Below are 15,161 nucleotides of genomic sequence, written 5' to 3'. Positions count from 1 at the left end.
CAGCATATTGGCGAGTGTTGATGGACACCCTTGCCAGCATTGCTCTCAAAGGCCAACAGTGAAACAGCGGACAACTAACATGAGGATTTGAGACAATGGCAGGCAGCCCACTGATTGTGTGAGAGGTTTCCAGCCAGTGTTTCACCGTTTCACTGTTAGTCAACAACAAGCTGCCCAGTGCATCATCAGCTTTAGGGGCTCCTCCTTTGGTGATTTTTAAAGGAGTTCTTGTCATAATTTAGAGCTTAGTGTTACACGAGGTGGGGATCGTGTCAGGATGGTGTTAGAAGTGAAAGAGTTTCTTAAATAATGACAAACGCCATCCATTGTTTCCACATGGGTTCATTAAACTGACAGCGGGTAATTTATCAGTGAAGCTATCAATGCTGTGTGAATGTCTTGTTTTAATGCATTAATGTTACAGTTCCCCTCATGTCAAAAGCATTTAGCAAATTTGGAGCAACTACGGAGCAGACAATGCGACATTTGTGCCGTTTTTCTATGGGTCCGGTAAACTCCATAACAATATGTTTCTTGACTTCTGCAGTGATGTCACGGAACCCATTAGCAGCCATTTCACTGTTAGACAAAGTTTTTTTCGAAGCTTCACGACTTGCAATTGCTGAGGGAAAATGGATGAGCATGTCAGTATATGATTTATGTTTGCTCTTGTGCTCACTCGCGTATGCTGGTCTGTTTCCTCTTGTTTCAGGATGTGACAGTGCTGGCAAAGAGAGAGAACAGAGGTACTATAACCATCTCCCTTACTGTACTTCCTGAGTGTGGACTGGATGTGTGGGTCCGGGCGTGTTGGGGATATCCGTGACTCTAAATAGAACAAACAAATGGGACAGTGACTCTTTGCCTGTCCAAACAGAGCAAACAAAGCACTTCGGTTATGTTCTTAGTCACTGCGTACTTTATTTACAGATAAACACTTTTGATTATAGATGTTATACTTTGTGATAGCAGGGGATGAAAACACTGCTTATGTGAAGGGCCTCGTGATAATATTGTGTACAGCAGGTCTAATGTTTAGTGGGTTTATTTGGCTGCTTGATGAGGTTAAGTTGCCCGAGGCCATGTCCTGTTTGGTGGACTTTCAAACAGTCTTTGAACACTCTGCCATGTCCCAACATGGACATTTTGAAAGCAGAGGTTTATAGAGACTGGGCTAGCTTCCTGATGCAGTTAGACTTGTTGCCCTTCTCATGGTGTGCCTGCGAGCCAAAGGCAACAATCCCAAATGCAGCAGTGTGCCAGCATGGTCTTTGTGAACATTTGCTTTTAATATCCTTTGTAGTAAAAGCTTTATTCAACAAACACGGTGTGAGCCTTCGACTCTTTCCCTCATGAGTCTGTCAAATCCACTCAGTTCAAGAGCACAATTAAGTACAACCAAATACATGCCATAAAATGTTAACAGGTGTAATGTAAAGTATCAGGCCTGAGTGTGGCTATTTGGTATTATTGATTACGACGAACCTCTCTGGTCAGAGGTATTAAGGCACACACTAGATGTACCAGGTCACCAGTGGTGACATTGTCCCTGAACAACAGAAATCTCACACCGCCAGACAGTGCAGATGATTGACAACACAGATCGCCACAGTCAATAACCCTGTGCATATCCTAGACAGCCACTTTGTGTTGCATCAGTGTGTGTTTCCCACGTGTAATTCTTCATCACTGCTCCCTCACAGAGAAAGTGGTGGAGAAACTAACGTCGGCCATCTTGGATCTGGTGGAGATGTACTGCAGCACTTTCAATGCCAACTTCCACACGGCTCCCCACAGCCACCGGCCTACTGCGCCCATCCAGGAGGCCGGCATGGTGACCAACGTGTTGTCCTTCAGCATCTATGCTGCTCACCGCATTCCCATAACGTGGGCTGCCAGGTACCTACCAAACCAGTTACAGAAGATCAATAGCTAAACTATCCAATGTGTCTTTCTGCAGCAGAACACCTCTCCTATTTAATGTGTCTTTTGGCCTGTAGGCCTCGTAGTTACGGATGACTGGCCAGTCATTAATGTGCTTGTATGATGTAGGTCACTCCATTCCCGTTAGCATGAACTCTTGAGTGGACCAACCAGAAGAGTCTAAGCCCTGGGCTTTGCTGTAGCTGTAGTTCTTTATCAGAGCTTTAAGCTCTACTGTGGCTCCTGCTTTGCTGCAGACAGCCGCTCCTCCCAGCACCGAAGCATTGTGGGAGAAAAAGGAGAGAAACACTGCAGAGATAAAACAATGGAAATGACTCGTTGGCAGTAAAAGTGGAACAACAGGAACAGCTTTCTCTCTTTCTCTTTCTCTCTTTCTCTCTCTCTCTCTCTATCTTTCTCTCTCTCTCTCTCTCACACACACACACACACATGCCATCACACACACTGACCTTAAACGAACACAGACACACACACACACACACTCCCCATTCTGGGCACCAGCTGTCTAAGCTGCATATACCGGTCCTTCCTCCTGCCCTGCTGTATAATCCATCTGGATTACACTGAATTGTGTTAGATGAAGTTTGGCACCTTAAACCCCTCCCATCATCCAGCATCATTTCTTCTTCAAATTGGAGGTTACAAATGACTTTAACATCAGATTCAGTGGGAAACCATTTTTGTCATACATTTATATACGCTCACACTCATGCAAATGTCAACGCATATACAGGTACATGTGAACAGATTATTACTCACAGGCACGTACCATTTCAGACACACTTGTACACACACACACACACGCACGCACGCGCACACACATGCTCATTCTCCCCTCCTCCTTTCTCCTGTGTGGGCCCTGGCCTCTGTCTTTTGTCTGGGCAGAGGCACTGCTGACTCAGAGAGGGCGGGGCCTCTCCCACTCTAGAGAAAGACAGCCCTGGGAACCGCCTGTGACCTTTGACCTGCAGGGAAGTGCGGGCTTGGGGGGCGTGGGTGGCACCTGCCCAGCGGCTGTGTTGTGTTCAAACCGGACGGACGAACGTACGGCCCCTGCGGATGGCGTCAGCCATATGTCTCTGGGGTAGTATTTAGGCCTAGTAAGGCCCACTTTCTTAAAAAGAGTCAGTTCCCATAGGGCCTGTTGCTGCATAAATGAGGTTTAAACTGGGGTTTATAGACACGATCCAGATTGCAAGATAAAAACAATAACTCATGAGAGCAGAGCCCGGATAATGTAAGTAGGATAGTGTAAGGCTGCTTGTTGTTGCACAGCTTCTCTGACCTTATGAAAGGATATAAGGAGAAACAAACGCACTTTGTCACATTTATGTGAATTTCAGTACACGGGTACGCCAATTTGCTCTGCACTGTATTATGCAGTCTCCTCAGGTTGCCCTGATAAGGTTTTTAGTCTGTGTTTTCCTTCCTTGAGTGCCTCTCATTCCGGTTCTTTCTAGATGGAATGTTTTTGCTTCTATATAAACTTGTCTCTGGGGAATTCCTGTCTGTTTTACTCGAGTAACCCAAGGCTCAGCTTGACCACGAAAGGAGAGGGTTGATTGGGTTAATATCTGAATTATGGGAAGTTGGAAGAGGTGGCTTGCAACTCCATTGAAAAAGGCTACCACACCAATGGTCTGAAGCCTTGCAATGGAATCCTTGGGCTTGTCATTTCAACACCAACAGCTGAGCATGCATGCGCTCCTGTTCACTTCCCACGAGAGCCGTTACCACGGTTCTGGGTCTGCCTCCAGCTGCAGTCACGGAGAAGCACTCAGACCAGCAGGCCTCCTCCTGCAGCTCAACTTCACCATTACTCAGACTATAATTTCTTCTATAATTACTGTCTTGTATAGGTCCAAAACTTTTGCCCGCAATGTGTGGGCAACCCACTCATTTTAAAAGTCGCCACAACAATGAACTACTTGTTATTATTCCCCCTGCAGCTATGAGGGCTTCTTCCTGTCCTGCTCGCTCACACATGGCGCTACAGAGCTGTGTGCCCCGCAGCACACCAGCAAGCAGGCTGTCAGCAAGTATCTGTTCCATCTGGTGGTGTGGGACCAGAGGTGAGTTTCATCTGGAGAGTACTTCTTAGGGTAGAATTTGGGATCTTGTTCAAATGAATATGATGGAGAAAAATGAAAAAGTATGAAAGGTTAACACTGGTTTAGTCAAATGTTCCAAGTATTGATCCTTGAGGTACACCAGGACACATTTTCTGCAAATGAAGCAAGTTAGTGACATCACAAAACATATTCTTACAGCATGTAAAGAAAATCACATTTTCTTTGAATAAGAAAGAGAACAGTGATTTATTGATGTGGCATTACATGCATCTTCTATACTATGGTTATTTTATTGTTCACTGGGGCAAAACAAAAAGATTTAGCTACAGATTTTATTCAAATGTTCTTCATTCACAAAGAATGTGTTGTGGCTTTCTTGAAGGGGCTATTTTTGTAACTGGGTTAGATTGTGTTCAATGTTTTCCCACCTAGTAACAAAGTAACAAAGAGGCTACATTGTTTCTATATCGAGTGTAAATAAAGGTACCAGAGGCAGTGTCCTGAGGCTTTCCTCTGGAATCCTCTCCTCAACCCCCTGCAGTTTGAGGCATTGTCTGGGGATATTACGGGGTTTATTGTTGTGTTATTTTAAGTCTGATGTCCTTGTAGATTATTCATACTTAAAAGAGGAGATTGTGTCTCCAGATGTTGCCTTTATTTGAGTAAACTGTAGCATCTTTATTTTCCATAAGGCCTTGTCTGTCAGGCCAGTTTCTTTTTTTTTTCATTTTCCTCCAGGCCAAAATAATACTTAGAGATATCTGACCTCCAAAGACCTTTCCACTGTTTATGTGAGAGCATGCTGAGTAAACAATGGCCTAACAAAATGGCAGCAGGAGTTTGTGTTGGACTTTCTTTGGAAATCCACCCTCCGGCCCTCTAATGTAAACACTGGCTGCATGTTGTGAACTTGAGCAGGTGATAAGCACCCGCAGGGACGGTTATAATGATGAGAGTAGATCAAGGATGAAAGGAAGCTTTCCTGTGTTCTATGCCAGGGAGTCTACCTGAGGTTGGTGTTCCATTAGCTTTACAGTTTAAATGTTACTGAGTTGTCAGTACAGAAGGGTATGTGCCCTTATGACACAGGCTTCCACAGAACAGTCTCTGCATGAAAGGTTTTGGTTTGTATGTGTTTGGTATGCCGTGCAGAAGCACACTCATCTTTCCCACCCCCTCTTTTTGTTTTTCTGCCTGCATCTTTTTTTCTTTTTCCCCCCTCAAATTCAACTCAGGGTTTGTTTCCCGGTTCAAATCAACCAGTTGCCACGGGAGACGCAGCTGACGGTGACCTTGTATGCCAGCCCCCTACCACCCCCTGGAGGAGCAGAGGAAAAGGGCAAGCAACGGCGCAGCATTGAGGCCCTTGGCTGGGTCACCATGCCCCTCTTCAACTTCAGACAGTATGTCCTTTTCCTCTGGAATCTAACCACTTCATTAGGTTCTATGTTATTGTGGCAACAAAAACGTGGCAACGAATGCAGTGTATTCTGGGTTTTTAGATACTGTTGAATGTTTGTATGCACTCAGAGATGGAAGCACATTATCAGTTAGAGTGACCTTGTAATGCTGGCCACTACTGCTGGTTTCATGAAATTGCAACACAAAATACATACAGGTAATTGAATTATATAAAGATGAGGTTGTCCGATTTTGGCCCCGAGTTGCCAGCTTTATGATGCTCCCAAACTCAACTAATGAATGCACCCAAAATGTCTGGTCTTATCACTGGCAATAAAAATGGAGCTTGCATTGCCTTGAAACAGAACACACACTCGTTTCAGCGATTTGGCAGTCGGGTAGAGTGTGACCACAGTCATAGCGTAAGTTGTGACTTAGTTCTGTGTTTTTTGAAGTCAGGTAGTGTGTGACCCTAGTTGTGAACTATGGTTTGCTCAGTTTTTTGGTCACTATGAGTGGAAAATCAGGCTGCAAGTGTGCAATACCTATATTTAAAAAATTTGCTCAGATTCTAAAAGCTTTTTTTCCCGTCATATTGTTTCAAGGTAAAGTAGTCAGAGATAGATGGGCCTTTTATATTTAGAGAGATTTCTCTTGCTCATATCCTGATGTGTCTGTGTGTGAACAGTGTCCTGACTTGTGGGAGGAAGTTGCTTGGTCTGTGGCCTTCAACTCCAGGAAGCACTGGAAATGCTCGCTCCAGTACACCTAACTTCAGCCAGCCAGACAGTGTCATTATACAGGTAAACAACACACACGCACACACACACGCACGCACGCACGCACACACACACACACACACAAAAAGATTCTCTCCCTCTTATTCTGTAACAACGCATAGCGTACTAAACATGCTCATACCCATGCAGTCCCACACTTGACTTGACTTTCCCACGTTCTCTTTCTCTCACACATCGGCAAATGCGTTCACAGACATGTACATGCAGAGACACAGACTCTTTGTCTCACACACACACACACACACACACACACACACACATACACACACACACACACACACACACACACACATTCATTCACTATGTACTTTGAGGTACACTTGTGTATACACCCACTCGCATAAACTCTGACACACATTTGAAGCTGCTCAAAAGAAGGTGGGGTTCACACACTCACTCACTCACTCACTCTCACTTACACACACACTCTCTTCTCTGTCTTTCTCTCTCTCTTTCTCTCTGTCTTTGACTGACACCCGTATACTATACGGACACTGATGCACAGCAGGTGATTTTTTGCTAAAAGGGCCTCACATGAATGATTAATGCCTCTTTTGGGCCGACACGCACTCCACTGATGGATATTTTAAAAGGCTGACTTGATGACTTTTAATGATTTCCTCCTGCCTCGTTCCTCTCCCGTCCCCTCCCCTCCCCTCCTCTCCCCTCCTCTCGTCTCCCCCGTCTCCGTGTCATTTCATCTCTTCGCAGCACAAAGCTTTCATTCTTTGGCAGGATCCCAGTGGTCTTCCAGGGTCTCTTACCTGCTTTTTCTTTAGCGTCGGACTTTCCTTCTCTCGCCTGATGTTCCAAATCATTTGCAGCGGAGCGGCAGTGCAGCTGGCAGTGAGGGAGGGGGGCTGAAAGTAGGTCAGCTGGTTTCCTAGAGGTGGGTGGGGGGGGGGGGCAGAGAGGAAGAGAGGAAGAGGAAGAGAGGAGTAGAGGAACAGAGACTGAGTGACAGCACCCTCTGTGTAACCTTCCCTCAGGAGGTCACACTTCGTATTGTGAATACACACACACACACACACACACACACACACACACATGTATGCACATATACACATCATGCACACTAAGAAGTCTAGACCCATAACATAATTTCACACGTTTGCTCACGCCATTTTACGGAAATGACATGCTCTCTCTCTCTCTCTCTCTCTCTCTCTCTCTCTCTCTCTCTCTCTCACGCCTCCGTTCAATCTGTCTGTTTACCCAGTCTTCCCTGCTAGCATATCTTTAGTCACATATGCATACACATACATACATACACGCACACACACACACACACACACTGCTCCTCAACTGACACACTTAAGCACACACGCACACGCACACACACACACAGCCACATGGATGCCAGCGGGCAGCATGCTTTCTATCCAAAAAGACCTCCAGAATATTCCATCAGTCTGAGCCAGTGTTCATGTGGCTGCTGCTGCCGCTGCTGCTGTTGCTGCAGTCTCTAAAATGTCTATCTGCAGACCAGAAGATCTCTGTCACAGTGCATTAGTCACAAGAGTCCACCACTATGACCATGGTCATTCAGTCATTGGATTTAGGTGTTATTTTTGCATACGTGTAATTTTTGTATGGACATAGGGAGTGAGAGAGATTGTGTGCGTGCGTGCGTGCTTGCGTGCTTGCGTGCGTGCGTGTGTGTGTGTGTGTGTGTGTGTGTGTGTGTGTGTGTGTGTGTGTGTGTGTGTGAGAGAGAGAGAGAGTTTAGTTAGCAGAGCAGCATGCATAGCAGTTTGAGGAAGGTAATGACAGGTAGGAGGAGCACTATGGACGTGTGTGTTAAGCTCGTCAGCATTAAGACATCTGCAGCTCATTACACCACCTCTCCCTCACCTCCCCCACGCCTCCTCCATGCCTGCCCCAGTCCTCCTCTTGTCCGTGTGACCCCATTTCTCACATTCCTCCCTCCTGCTCTTCCCTCGCCAGCTCTCACGTGCGCTTTGGAAACATTTTTCCCCACTATGTGAAAACATGTCCCCGTAGTGTCCTCAGATAATCATCTGTCTTCCATCTCTCTCTCTTTCTTTCTTTCTTTCTTTCTTTCTTTCTTTCTTTCTCTTGCCGACCCTCCTCACCTTTACTGCTCATTTGAGTGATAGGTGAAAATTCACCCTAGTTACCTCAGGACTCCGGAGCTGCATATAAGTATATTTATTAGACAAACAACAATTGTAATTGGGCTCACTCCCAGCACAAGGCTGAAAGTGAAGCAATGATAAACACATCGCACAAGGTTTATACAGACAGAAGTTGAGCGTTCAGCAGGGAAAACCACATGGTGGATTTCTGACGTCCGAGGCAAGGATGGAAGTTTTGCACAAGGTCGGAAGAAGCACAGTTCGACCCTTCTTATCACCTCTGGTCTAAACATGCTCTTGTACATATGCAGACTAAGTGGCACCTAATAATCTAAGTTACACACACGCAGAAACACAGAAAAGCCATGTTCCTGCTTACATAAGTACATGATTCATATAAGGTAATTAATAATACAAGGCACTTGATTATTATATTCTTAAGTCATTAACAGTGCTTGGAAATGATCTCCATCACTGAGTGTGATGACTCATATGATGTGTGCTGTATTATCTGAGGTGGGGACTACATGTGTGCATGAGTCTGTTTACGCTTGCAGAGTCTGTGTCCTTACGGAGGCCTTGTGCATATTCTGTAATGCATATTGTGTGTGTGTGTCTGTGTCTGTGTGTGTGTGTGTGTGTGTGTGCTCACAATACAGTGGATGTTGCAGAGCACATTTCTCTGGTGATTTATTTTCTCTCTCTCACACACGCACGCACGCAAACACACACACACCTCGCTTCCTGGCTGCTCACACAGCTCAACTCCTGGCTGCTCACACAGCTCAACTTCTGGCTGCTCACACACCCAATGAGCTGGATCAGTGACATCGCTCTATAGCCACTCTCAGGTTGATGCTCAACTTTCCACGCGGCCCCTTTATTCCACAGTCTGAGTCAATGTCTCTCTGCGGTGGCCACCCACTGCTTTAACCAGACCTGTGTGTGTGTGTGTGTGTGTGTGTGTGTGTGTGTGTTCACCACCTGCACTTCTACCATTACCAACGCTACCATTACCTTCACTGTAGTTACAGTATACTTTCCAAGACAGAGAGGGGAGATGTTTCAGATTCTGCAAAACAGAATAACAAAAGTACCCCCCCCCCCCCCCTCTCTTTCTATCTTTCTCTCTCTCTGTCCAGGTGGACTTCCCCACCTCCTCGTTTGAGGTGCGCTTCAGCACCCCTCCCCCAGCCGAGTTCAGTCCCCAGTATGAATTCTCCCGGCTGGACCAGCACAGCCAGAAGCAGCTGCGTGACATCCTGCAGAAGAAGTCCCTCTTCTGGTGAGACGCAGAACAGCATGAAAGAGTGTGGAATAGTGATATGTGTTTGTGTTTGTGTCTGCATGTAGTTTCGTGTTTGTGAATGTGTGTGTGTGTGTGTGTGTGTGTGTGTGTGTGTGTGTGTGTTTGTCTGTGTGTAGTTATATAAAATATGGGTATACACGTTTCTTCATGGGCCTGTGAATGTGTATGCACAAATAAAATATGACGGTAAGTTAGACCTTTGTGGCCGGATCAAAGGTCTGCAACGTGTGTGCTGTGTTTATTTTTCTTATCAGTTGCCAGGGAGTGGAGCTTAAGGCTGAAGGCTCCCTTATGACAGCTGAATAACTCTGTGCATGTGTGTGAGTGTGGTGATTTGTGAGTATGAGTGTGTGTGTGTGATGTGAGTGAGTTAGAGAGAGAGAGAGGAAGGAAGATGGAAAAATAAATAAATAGATAAGGCAAGACCACTCATGAGACACCTCTGTCTGTTTCTCACACTGGTTCATTTGTTGCTGGTGTTCAGACAGAGTGTCTGCCTGGACTCCCTCAGTGGCAGGGCGAGCCATCTCTGGTGCCTTGTGGGATATGTATGATATGGGCGTGTTGTGCACTGAAGTCCTGCCCATGTAAGGGCTCTCAGCCAGCCAATCCCTAATGGCTTCCCCAGAGATCAGTTGATCCTGGAGGTGTGGCCCCGGTGCTCAGGGGCAGGAGGACTGCTGGGTTTTTGGGGTGGGGAGGCGCTGGAATGGAAGAGGCGGGGTAGCGTAGAGGGGGTCATATCACAGCAAGACGTTCGGCTGATGGACAGTGTTTTTTTGGTCACGCCTACACAAACACCCAAGGATTGTTGGATTAGGTGTGTGTGTGTGTGTGTGTGTGTGTGTGTGTGTGTGTGTGTGTGTGTGTGTGTGTGTGTGTGACTGTATGTATCCATGTATGGATGTGTGTGTGTGTGACTGTATGTATCCATGTATGGATGTGTCTGTGCGCGTGTGTCTGTACACACGTGCACTTATGAATGTATGCTCTACACTCAAAGGAGAAGCATTCAAGTACTCTCAGACTCAGTTCGTGATTTTCCTGAAAAAACAGATGCAGTCCTTTCACCAGTAAATAAGTTATGAAGCGTTAAGTAAGTAAGTAAGACGCATAATTCATAACGCTGGTCTTCTACCACTGAGAGTCTCCTCAGCAACTCCAAGGTCTTTGAAGTGAACCTTCAAGAAATGGCACATCGTCCCTCTGCTATGGAACAGGTGTGGTCTTCATGTTCCACAAACGCTTAGAGACCCACAGTGGAGGAACAGTGGAATTATTGTTGAAATGTCAAGGACATTGTGTGTGTGTTCCATGTGACTGTTGTGTTTATGCAACAACACGCTGACTCTATGAATAATAATAGGTTATTATTACAGCAGGTCTGCTTTCATCGGCCACAACCCGCTACTCATGGGGCTGCCTTATGATTATACTGAGGGAGTATACTGGGGCAGATGGGTGTGTGTGTGTGTGTGACTAGAGGAGTGTGTGATGAATGAAGTCGTTTGATGAGCTAAGTTGGATGTTTGTTTTGTGTGTGTGTGTCTGTGTGCGTATAAGAGCAGATAAACGAGTTGCATATAGGTTTAAGAGGATGACTGTGTGTGTTTGTGTTTTGTGTGCGTTTAAACATAAGACGGTTTGGGAGCTGAAGTGATTTATGTGCAGCGCACTGTGAAAGGGATAATGTTTAGCTGTGTGTGTTTTGGGTGTGTGTATGAGTGTGTTTGTGTACATTTGTACATGGTGGGATGTTTGGGAGAAAGTAATTAATGTGCTGTGCACTGTGAAATGATGGCTGATCATTTGTATTGTGTGTGTGTGTGTGTGTGTGTGTGTGTGTGTGTGTGTGTGTGTGTGTGTGTGTGTGTCAGGCTGTCTCCGGAGGATAAGCGTCTGCTGTGGGAGAAGCGCTACTTCTGCCATGCGGAGAGCAGCAGGCTACCACTGGTGCTGGCGAGTGCCCCCCGCTGGGAGTGGGCCTGTCTGCCCGACATCTACGCCTTGCTGCGCCACTGGGCCTGCATGAACCACCTGGATGCACTGGGCCTGCTGCACGCCACGTGAGAGCACACACACACACACACACACACACACACACACACACACACACACACACAAATATACACACACACACACACACACACACACACACACACACACACACAAATATGCACACATGCACAAAACCAAAGATTATCACACATACAAAGCCAGTCATGCAGTTTAGGGTGGCCCGCTATATGTAATGTGTAGTTTTTGTTGTGAAAACCTGAAACTTTTGGAAGTGTGTTTTTTATGTCTTAACTTCACAATTACATTACAATTATTATTGGTGTGTGTGTGTGTGTGTGTGTGTGTGTGTGTATTAGGTTCCCTGATCAGGAATGTAGGCGAACTGCTGTCCAGTGGATGGACACAATCTCTGACGCAGAACTACTTGATTTCTTGCCACAGTTAGTTCAGGTACAGTATCTCTTTCTCTCTCTCTCTCTCTCTCTCTCTCTCGTTCCTTCCATCTCCAGATCTATTTTTTCTTTATTTAATCTACTTTCTCTCTGGTGTCCAGGCTCTGAAGTACGAGTGTTACCTGGACAGCCCTCTGGTGCGCTTCCTACTAAGGAGAGCTATAGCAGACATGTACATCGCTCACTACCTTTTCTGGTAAGACACTCACGTACACCCTTTCTCTCTGTTTGCCTCTGTCATATACATACATTCCTACAGACACTCCTACATATCTGCACAGATGCAGATTGCTCTTTAGTTCCTGGAGCTAGTGGAACATTCTGATAAGAACTTTGAGGTGTAACGTTTCCAGCCTCAAATTATCACTACTTCAGCGATTGCAACTCTACAGTTTCCGATCTCCTGTGCATGTTTGCTTACCGCCTTTTTATAAAGACATCAAGAAAATACTGCATGAAATCATAAAGGATTTTTGCCTAACATAATTACCAATAGTAACGACATAACATAATAGTAAAAACACAGCATAACAACTGCATCATTGTTTTTTAATTATATCCAGCACTATCAGTAACTGTTGTGTGTGTTTGTGTGTTTAGGCTTCTGAAGGACGCACTGCAGGACTCGCAGTTCAGCGTGCGCTATCAGCAGCTGCTGGCAGCCGTGCTGTGCTGCGTGGGCCACGGCCTCCGCGAGGAGTTTGACCGGCAGAGCTGGCTGGTGTCCATCCTGGCGCTGGTCGCCCAGCGCGTGCGAGACGCATCGCCCTCCTCACGGCAGGCCAGTGGATGCCCCTTAGAAGCAGAGACACAACACACACACATATTTAGGACTGACACACATGCATCCCCAAGACACAGTGCAAAACGCACACAGACTCAAATACACACCTTGCATCCGAATGTGATGTGGTATGGGATATGAACATATCCAAATTAGTTTTCTGCCATTCATTGGTTTTGTGGCCATTGCCTTGGGATAATAAATACACAAACTATACTTTCAGTTTGATTTGTTTCACACTAGCCCCAGCCCTAGGGTAAAGTGAAGAGGAATGGAATTTTTTGCTAAATACCAGTGAACTGCAATTGAGTCCTTCGGGCACAATCATTCTCTTGGGTGTGCAGGAATTTAACATGGGCTTTGTTGTTTTTGTGTGTGTGTGTGTGTGTGTGTGTGTGTGTGTGTGTGTGTGTGTGTGTGTACAGGCAATCCTCAGAGAAGCACTGGATGAGGTAAAGCAGTTCTTCTCTGTCAGCAGCAGTTGTCGCCTCCCCTTAAACCCTGGCCTCCTGGTGAAGGGCATCAACATCCAGGTTTGTGTGTGTGTTCTCATGCATTGTGTGTGTTCTCAGGAAGAGGTCTTTGCATTCAAAGTCAATTTCTCATATCCAATATTTGAGTTTAATTCAAAGTGTCTGCAAAGCAGTAAACATCTGTTCCCTCTCGTGTGTGTGTGTGTGTGTGTGTGTGTGTGTGTGTGTGTGTGTGTGTGTGTGTGTGTGTGTGTGTGTGTGTGTGTGTGTGTGTGTGTGTGTGTGTGTGTGTGTGTGTGTGTGTGTGCTCTTTCAGTCATGCTCCTTCTTCAACTCAAATGCCGTCCCCCTCAAGCTCTCCTTCCAAAGCATGGACCCACTTGGAGACCATATCAACGTCATCTTCAAGGTGCCTGCCATTGCTTTTGTTAGTGTGTGTGTGTGTGTGTGTGTGTGTGTGTGTGTGTGTGTGTGTGTCAGCTATACACATACAACATTTTCCAAAGGATATTGCAAAACATCCTGCTTTAGGTTGAGCCAAGTGTATCAGAATTGCCACAGGGACTGCAGTGCGAGCAATGCGTGTGTGCTACAAAAGCATGTGGTTATCGCCACGTCAAGCCTGTAGCCACCAGCTCTTCTCTTTGAACGCTTTTTGTTGACTCCAGCACGCGATGATTTGGGTTTCATTAACACACAACTCTCTGTATTTCAGTCGGGTGACGACCTGAGACAGGACATGCTGACCCTGCAGATGATCCGTATCATGAACAAGATCTGGATCCAAGAGGGTCTGGACATGAGGATGGTCATCTTCCACTGTTTCTCCACGGGTCGTGGAAGAGGTAGAAATGGGTTTAGGGAGGGAGAGAGAGAAAAAGAGAGAGAGAGAGAGAAAGAAAGATAGAAATAGAAAGTTAGAGATAGATAATTCAAATAAGTATCCCAGAAATGTGTTCCTGCATGTTTTTTTCTGCTTAACTGGAGCCTTTACAGAGAGTGTCAGGCCCACATGTTTCTAACATCTGTAGTTTTTTGTTTAGATAGTGAACATATGGTGCCTTTTAAGTGTGTGTGTGTGTGTGTGTGTGTGTGTAGGGGGTATTGAGTCCGTAAGGGATGCTGACTCAGCTTTCTGCTTCTCTCTCAGGGATGGTGGAGATGATACCCAACGCAGAGACCCTCCGGAAGATCCAGGGTGAGCATGGCGTCACTGGCTCCTTTAAGGACCGCCCGCTGGCTGACTGGCTACAGAAGCACAACCCTACAGAGGACGAGTATGAAAAGGTAAGTGGTCAAAGGGTGAAATACACACACACACACACTCGCACATACACGCACACACACACGCACATACATGCACATGCACACACACACATATACATGCACACACATACACACACATCATACAAACACATACACACACACACACACAAAACACAGGCTCACACTTCACTTCTCATTTTGTGTACCAGCTGTCTAAGCTGTATTCTACCCCTCCTCCACATCCTCCTGCCTCATCCTCACAGTATAATCCATCTGGGCTGCATTGAGTAATAGCCTGCTGGACTGATCATGTTCATGTGTTTACAGGCGGTTGAGAACTTCATTTACTCGTGCGCAGGCTGCTGCGTGGCCACCTACATCCTGGGCATCTGCGACCGGCACAATGACAACATCATGCTGAAGACCAGCGGCCACATGTTCCACATCGACTTCGGGAAGTTCTTGGGCCACTCCCAAATGTTTGGCAGCATCAAACGGTGAGGGGACTCACCCCACCATGATGTCTTTATATTAAGTTTGTA

At 46.1% G+C, this 15,161-nt stretch overlaps 1 protein-coding gene across 6 annotated transcripts in view; it reads left to right on the top strand.

Moving 5' to 3' along the window:
• Nucleotides 1-15,161, top strand: part of pik3c2b (phosphatidylinositol-4-phosphate 3-kinase, catalytic subunit type 2 beta) — a 35,843-nt gene that overhangs the window by 13,212 nt on the left and 7,470 nt on the right. For all 6 annotated transcript variants that reach the window (XM_031568160.2, XM_031568159.2, XM_031568158.2 and 3 more), the window contains exons 10-24: nucleotides 713-746; nucleotides 1,704-1,899; nucleotides 3,894-4,016; nucleotides 5,252-5,419; nucleotides 6,106-6,220; nucleotides 9,459-9,601; nucleotides 11,503-11,691; nucleotides 12,001-12,094; nucleotides 12,198-12,292; nucleotides 12,697-12,877; nucleotides 13,306-13,413; nucleotides 13,670-13,762; nucleotides 14,069-14,198; nucleotides 14,504-14,640; nucleotides 14,947-15,116. In XM_031568160.2, coding sequence (XP_031424020.1) covers nucleotides 713-746; nucleotides 1,704-1,899; nucleotides 3,894-4,016; nucleotides 5,252-5,419; nucleotides 6,106-6,220; nucleotides 9,459-9,601; nucleotides 11,503-11,691; nucleotides 12,001-12,094; nucleotides 12,198-12,292; nucleotides 12,697-12,877; nucleotides 13,306-13,413; nucleotides 13,670-13,762; nucleotides 14,069-14,198; nucleotides 14,504-14,640; nucleotides 14,947-15,116 — 1,976 coding nt within the window. The remainder of the gene's footprint in view (nucleotides 1-712; nucleotides 747-1,703; nucleotides 1,900-3,893; nucleotides 4,017-5,251; nucleotides 5,420-6,105; nucleotides 6,221-9,458; nucleotides 9,602-11,502; nucleotides 11,692-12,000; nucleotides 12,095-12,197; nucleotides 12,293-12,696; nucleotides 12,878-13,305; nucleotides 13,414-13,669; nucleotides 13,763-14,068; nucleotides 14,199-14,503; nucleotides 14,641-14,946; nucleotides 15,117-15,161) is intronic.

This window comes from Clupea harengus, chromosome 5, assembly GCF_900700415.2.
Source record: "Clupea harengus chromosome 5, Ch_v2.0.2, whole genome shotgun sequence".
NCBI classification, from domain to species: domain Eukaryota; kingdom Metazoa; phylum Chordata; class Actinopteri; order Clupeiformes; family Clupeidae; genus Clupea; species Clupea harengus.
Note: the sequence above shows the minus strand (reverse complement) of the source record. Positions and strands in the feature narration are given on the sequence as shown.